This window comes from Lolium perenne, chromosome 4, assembly GCF_019359855.2.
Source record: "Lolium perenne isolate Kyuss_39 chromosome 4, Kyuss_2.0, whole genome shotgun sequence".
In the NCBI taxonomy this organism is placed as follows: Eukaryota; Viridiplantae; Streptophyta; class Magnoliopsida; order Poales; family Poaceae; genus Lolium; species Lolium perenne.
The window spans coordinates 5,447,738-5,454,939 of NC_067247.2; the positions used below are offsets into that span (position 1 = coordinate 5,447,738).

The 7,202-nt window shown below is 48.1% G+C and overlaps 1 protein-coding gene across 1 annotated transcript; it reads right to left on the reverse strand.

Moving 5' to 3' along the window:
* Positions 1-3,816: 3,816 nt before the first annotated feature.
* On the reverse strand, positions 3,817-6,791 carry LOC127348028 (protein ACCELERATED CELL DEATH 6-like). Its single transcript, XM_051374145.2, has 3 exons — positions 5,762-6,791; positions 4,664-5,262; positions 3,817-4,541 (listed from the first exon to the last, which is right to left on the reverse strand). Exons 1-3 carry the CDS (start codon positions 6,729-6,731, stop codon positions 3,825-3,827), a joined length of 2,286 nt encoding a protein of 761 aa, XP_051230105.1. The 5' UTR covers positions 6,732-6,791; the 3' UTR covers positions 3,817-3,824.
* Between the last annotated feature and the right edge of the window lie 411 nt (positions 6,792-7,202).

The window sequence follows — 7,202 nt, forward strand, 5'->3', positions numbered from 1 at the left end:
GGTATGTGCGAGGAAGTGCACGAAGTGGCACCTTTGCTTCTCTAACACCTGGGAGACCCAGGCGGATCTGCATTGGTCTTCCACCGTAATTTCCTGCTCAGGGGCGGATTGGGTGGGTTTTGAAATTTCCGGATCTAGGGCGGAACCTTCCTTAGGAAGCTCCTGCAACTCAGATCGGATCTTCGCGACAGCGTCCTGCTCAGCGGCGGTCGCGTCAGCGTGACTTACCAGAACGTTTTCGTCGGAATCGGCGGTCTCGCCGATGAAGATGTGTATCCCGCCAATCGGGACAATGGAGAGCTTGACGGGGTTTGTTCTAGCCGGAATCCAGCACTCGTCTTGAGGGACGATCGGAAAGTTGCCAGCGTACAGGACGCGCCCCACGGCGATGGTGTCGCCGATGCCTCCGAAGGTAGAATCCTCCCGGTTCCGGCCTCCAGATGCCGCAGGCCCCACGGTGGGCGCCAACTGTCGTTGCCTATTCGACGGTACCTCGGAGGAGGGATCCTCACTAGGGGGAGAAGAAGTGGGGGCCATCGGGCGGAGAGTCCTCGGGACGGTGGTACGCGATTTACCCAGCTTCGGAACACCTGCTCGATGACAGGGCCTACTGCTGCTTGTCTGGAATTATCTGGGCGCTTTCGCGTTGTTACAATGAGTTGTGGTTGTCTCGTCTCTAGCTCGAGAGCTGCCTCTAGGGCTCCCAGGATCCGGCTTATAAAGACATCCGGATCTAGGGTTTACACGGAGAGTGCTAGCCGGAATACAAGTTGCCTAACTACGGAATATTACATTGCCGTGTACATCAAGGATCCGCCTTCCTTCAATGTCGTGCTGGATCCGGATAGTTCATGGGCCTCCACGGATCCGGCCTCCTTCGTAGGTCGGTTAAGATCCGGCTCCTTGCTCCTGGGCTGAACTTCATCCTCTCTGATCTACAGCAACTGGGCCGCTCGATGGGCCACATGCCACATCACCATCTGTGGGCCACCCGGGCTTGCCGGATCTAGGCCATGCCGTTGATATACAAATAAAGTATACCCACAACAGTGCTTGTTCTTGGCATTGGCACAATGTCATGTCCATTGCTTGCTTGTCCATGCCATTGCTTGCTTCTGCTTGTGCAAGTCCATGCTTGTGATTGTCCATGCCATTGCTTGCTTGAGCTTGACATTGCTTCCTTGTGCTTCTGCAGAACTGGCCCTTCCTGGAATTCTTCTCGGACGGGCCCATACTGGATGCTATCGACTATGCCGTCCGTGTGCAGCTGCGTGATCCCAACGTAGCGTTCATGGAAGCCCACCACCAGATCACAGCACCGAGGCTTCACGCCGGCCGTCCTGCTGACCTGGGGCACGCTGCCAGCCAGCGTCTACCGGCGTTCTTCGTCCAGGTGGAGAGCCACGACCTCCGTGCCCTCGCCGTCCCGCCGTACATGGAGCAGCCCCTGATCAGGAAGTACAAGCTCAAGAACAATGGCCCCCCGGTGAAGGTCTGCTTGTACTTGGGCGAGCGTTGCGAGTGGAAGGTGCAGCTGCAGTGGACAGGGCAGCGCGTCGGGTTCATCAAGTCCTGGAGCGAGTTCACCGCCAGGATTTTGCTGCACGTCGACGACACGCTCGTCTTCACCCCTCAGGATGACGGCTTCAAGGTCGACCTCTTCAGGAAGGAGACGTCCTGCTCCAGCGTCTTCGGCTGCAAGAGGCACCGCGGGGGCCCTTTTGCTGATCCTCGCCGTTAAGGTGCTGCTGCTCAATCGCTGCCTATGTTTATGTCTGATCCTGTTAGTTATGCTGGCCTCTAGGAGGCTGATAAACACTTCTTTTGTGCATATCTCACTGTTGTGCTGGCCTCTAGGAGGCTTTTGAACACTGCTTTTGGACCTGGGTAGTCTGCCCCCAGGTTTAGGCAAGCGTTTTACCACTCTGACGCTAGATTAGGAACTGTGAAGTACTCTGTTCGTTGTGTATAAGTGTTTGCTGTGCTTATGATCGTGTTTGAGCTGTTTGTGTGCCGTTATATGATGGTAAGGTCACCATATTTGAATGTGGTGAAGAGAAGGTGTTGTCAGGGTGCCCAAAATGGCAACCAAACACATGTGCTCTGGCTGAACAGAGATGGAACGCTGTCTCCAGGCATCCAAACAATGTGCAATTCTGTTCGGGCCGGTGCAGCACAGGCTACCAAACGATGGGCCAAAAGTGGCCCGCGGCCCGTTCGCAACGCGCAGGGGCGCCCATCTCGCTGCGTCAGGCATGCACGATTTCGGCCATGCAACCAAACGCGCCCCATGTGTCCATGCTGCCCCGACTTCGCCTCCGTGCCATCTCGGTGATTCGCGCCACCCCCAACCCTACATTGAACTAATTTTGTGTACAATTTGTGTAGTAATTTAGTTTAGAATTGGTAGTGGATATTTGTGTAAGATTTTTAGTAGAAATTGTAGTAACTTAGTGTAGAATTTGTAGAACATATTTGTGTAAAATTGTGTAGTATATAATGCAGCATAAATTTGATAGTAGAATTGATAGAATTGTTGTAGTTTTAGAAATTTATAGTTTTAGAAATTGTTAGTCAATTTGTTAGTTGTACTTTAAACTAAAACCACGACACTAATTAATTTATATTTTTTAATTGGTTAGCTCTCGATCGTAACATATGGAAGATCAGAGGCATTATCGTGTTATCCATAAGAAGAAGACCAAGGTGCCCACGTGGGGAGCCTCAATCACTCTTCGTCGTGAGAGAAAGCGGTATCTTCGCACGTGGAAGGACACGGGATGAGGAGGCACGTTTCTACGATTGGGTGACAATTCATCACTTAAGGAAAAGGGGAAGCTCAACAGTCCTGGTGACCGAGAGATCGCGCACCTCCTCGCGCCCAAGGATATTAGATTTGCTGCCAAGGAGAAGGATAAACAACACCACCTGGCCGAGAGGCAGTTAGCGTTGGAGCGCCGCGAGGACCCCTTGTGCAACATTACCGCGAGGATCTTGCAGTGGTGGCATACAACCGCTAGTTCTTCGAGGGCTCCGGGGCGGGCCAACACGACCCGGAGGAAGGTCCCTCCTGCGTGGGCCAAGAGAATGACTTGTTTAGTGACAGCAAGTCCGACTTTGTGGATACTAACTTCGACTCCGGGGACACCTATTTCTATGGAGGCGTTGACTAGAAGGCGCTCGAGGTGGTACTCGGATTGACTAGGACATTGAGGATTAGCTTTTAAGTTATCAGACTAGACTTTACGTTCTATCTTTGGATGTGTTTTTAGAATGTTCTATCTTTAATATGTAAATTTTTGTTATGTAGTTTATCTATGTTCCATATTTAATTAACATGTGCAATGTAGTTTAAGCTTACTATGATTCTCTGGTCGCATGCATGTGTATTGTGGTTAGTTGATTTCGATGATTATTTATGTTGTTTTTAGGAGACACGGTGACATGCCGAACATGCAAAGGTGGGTGCGCCCTCTTTCTTGTCATCGAGCTCATTATTTAGTGTCCACATTTGTGACGATTTTGAAGATTGTCTGGTAATATTATTTTTCATACTACTTTATATCCATTATTTGAAGTATATTCCCCCTTTCTCACTATTCTTTTGTGTACGAAAATCCTTTTATATTATAAGGCCGGGTGTAGTGCTTAAAACCCTTTTATATTATAAAGCGCTCTTTATCGAAAAGAAATAGTATGAGACATGGGTGTAACTACACGCATGGAGCTGTATATTGTAACAATGATTATATGTCTTCAAATTCAATAAGTCTTACACAGAAAGAAAGTTACAAGCTGCTAGCAGTTATGGAGAAGCACATAATTTAGCGGAGCTGGTGGATCCTTGCCAACCCGGCCCAGCCAAAGGTAACTATGACTGGCCAAAGTGCAATGAAGGCTGTGCGCACGTTGCAGCATACTATCTGTGTGATCGCTAAGAATAGCCCTTTCCTAATACACAATGGTCGTGCAAGAATCGCCCATTTCAAATAATTACCCATGTTTGTCATCAGCAATACTGCAGGAGTAATAAGACAGATCGCAACAGCAGTACCACGAGCAACCGGCGCTAGCATCATAAAGACGCCCAGTGCGAAAGCAACCGACATGCATGTGAGTGAACTGGACATGAAAAACAGGGACACGCTGAAGTTGACTCTGCGGGTGACCAAATTAACCATGGGAGTTCCAGCGAACATGAAACCAGCGGTAGCTAACGAGGAGCAGATGAAAGCTAATGTGGTGGCCATAATAAACGCGTCAAAAATATACCCCCCAGCAAGTGTTGGCGTGCCACCATTTGTGTGGTCATCGGCTATGTAACCCCCTGGAAGGGCAAAAGCTGCACTGAAAGCGATGGCTGCTATTAGGACTGAAGCAACGGTAAGCATCTGTGTTGCATCTTTCAGCCTATCTGATTCTTTGCCCTCGTCCTCAGGCCTTACACGGCGACTGTACTTTTCCTCTGTCATATCCCAGCGAAGGATCCCTTGGTTTGCCCAAACAGACCGCAAGGCGTAGCATATTTTAATATCAGAGTTCTGTAAGAAGAAAGAGGCAGGAACTTATGTGTAGGAAAAATCCGACATGAATGATTCATTTGATTCAATTCAATGGTTGAACTTGAAAATGAGAATGAGAGAGAGAGAGAGAGAGTATTTACCCCACCATAGGCCATTGCGCGCGGAAGCTTACTTCTGGATAGATCAAGGGCAGTCTCCCAGTGGTTATTTGTTAGATTCAAATTCACCTTCCGATTTCCCAATAGAGCACAGAACATCCTAAAGCCCCGGGCGTGGATAGCCAAGTGCAACGCAGTGTTCCCATCATTGTCTTGCATATTCAGAATCCAATCTACAGATGGAGTTAGGCATACAAAGGAGACCAATTTCAGCATCTCTTTCTCCACAGCAACATGAAGGAACGTCCTTCCTTTAGCGTCGCGCAATCCAGCAGTATCCGGACGGTTATGAAGGAAACATTTTACGGCACCTATGGAACCTACAGAGGCAGCCACATGTATGGGGAAAAAACCCTTATTGTCTGCCAGATACACTGCTTCTTGGCTCGCCTCAAGTAGTTTCACGAATATCCGCTGAACCCGTACGAAGCGACACCAAGGGAGCTTGCGGAGGAGTTCAACACGCAAATACCAGGAAGTCCGAAAGCAGATCGATGAAGCAAAGTGAAGCGGCGTACTCCCATCATTGTCCACCTGTGTAATAAGGCTCGTGTTCCAATGCAGTAGGAGCTGTATCATCACTGTGAAGAATATGTATGTGCTTTTCATGTCAGTGATCCAGCAATGTCCGTATTCTATCATTCATGTACTACTACTCGGTTTCCATTGAGAACAGCTACTACAGCTAAAAATGTGACGAAGCAAGTGAATTAAATGGGACATATTCACATATGTAAATTAAAAATCTGGCTTTAGTACTTGGCTAATAAGCTGCTTCTTAGATGGTCAATTAGGATTAATCTGGAGGATGAAATCAACTTTTTTTTTCAGAATCAGCTGACCATATTATTAACCATGCATCCTTATATAACTTTAGAGACAAGTATTTTTTTTTTCTCATATAGTAGCAACTAAGAATAAAGTAGCTTGATAGTTTCACATAAGCAATACTTTGCTCAACTACCACATCCTCCTAAGCAATGCCGCATTCATTTAATCAACTTAATGTAACTCTATGCCATAAATCATGGATTAGCAAAATGGCAAGCATGGATTCTGTAAAGAAGAGGAAGTGGGTACCTATATCTCTGTCTCGAAGAAGAGCAACATGCAAGGCATTTTGTCCATTTGGTCCGGCATATGAGAGATTGCCAGCACTCATATCATACAGAGTGAGTGCAATCGTACTCTTCTCCAGCAAGATAGCTAGGTAAAACGGTGAAATGCCGTCTGCAGGATGATTAGCCAATTCGGGATCAGCACCCATGAGCAGCTTGACTATGCTCTTTTCTTCTGGTTTATTGCTACCACCATTCTTCTTTTTACGATCTGCATCAGGCGATGCTAACTCATGACGTCCCAGAAGTCGACCATCTTCATTTCGGACAGCCTCGTGCAGGGCCGTCTCCATAAGGTTATTCTCCGCTCTCAAGAGATTGAGCTTCTTGTCAGCACCCTCACGTGCAGCTAGATCAAGGAGATGAGATACCATATTGGAGTTCCCAGCTCGGGCACCACAATGCAAGGGTGTGTCACCCTTGTGATTCTTCGCAAACAGGAGGCCGCTGTCCAAGCTGCAGATGATGTCCACACACATCAAAAAATCGTGGCCATCCCCGTTGCTGGCGACCTCATGTAGTGCAGTATTTCCATCAGGAGTGACGCCCTTGAGGCATGCTTGAGCTGCAAAAGAAGCAGACTGGTTGTCGACGCCCTCTTCCATATCACGAGCAGCTGACGCCGCACTTTTCCCCTTGGCGTTACTGCCTCTCGCTGGAGATTCCTGTGTCATTGTTGACCCGAGATAGATATCCATCTCAGCATAGGAGCCCTCGCGCGACAATGCCAGCAGCATGGGCTTGATGCTACTTGCTTGGGATTGGTCCTCCTTGGAAGTAGGCTTGCTCATCGCCGTCACCACAACCACCGCCGTGGCATCCTCCTTGTTCAGCAGACCCTTCAACTTCTTGACATCGCCAAGCTCTGTGGCCACCATCAGCTTGGCGTCCATGGCTATTGCGGCAGCATCTTCTTCATTGATGCTCGCCATCTCCGTTGGCTTAGCTAGCTGGTGGTTTGAAGTTGGATGCAGTGTAGTAGGTTGGTTGTGTTATTTCAAGTTGTGTGTGCAGGACCTCCCTCTTCTGCAAGTCGTGGTAATTAGTTGCGCTCCCACTGTCTCTCTCTCGCACACACCAGGCAAACATGCACATTTCTTTGTCGATCGCTTTGACATGGCCTGGTGCAGGTTTTTCTGGGATGTCCTCGGGATGTGCAAGGCCAATGAACTTTGCACCTAACCTACTGTCCTCCTGGTATTAATCAATCTTCACAATGTCCTCGAGATTTGCCAGGCCACGTGAACACGCTGCTAGCTACTCCCTCTGTTTTGTAGTACTCCGTCCTGCCCAAAATATGTTGCATATAAGGTTTGGTCAAAGTCAAATTTGGTAAAGTTTGATCATCTATATTGATAAAAATATAAATATATACAATAAAATAATAATATTTTTAGAATTGG

Bases quoted from the DNA above. Each gene is read 5' to 3' on its own strand.
- LOC127348028 (XM_051374145.2), bottom strand. From the start codon at position 6,731: ATGGCGAGCATCAATGAAGAAGATGCTGCCGCAATAGCCATGGACGCC. The intron at 5,263-5,761 runs GTACCCACTTCC...TATTCTTCACAG, and splicing joins TCTTCGAGACAGAGATATAG to TGATGATACAGCTCCTACTG. The intron at 4,542-4,663 runs GTAAATACTCTC...TTCTTCTTACAG, and splicing joins GCGCAATGGCCTATGGTGGG to AACTCTGATATTAAAATATG.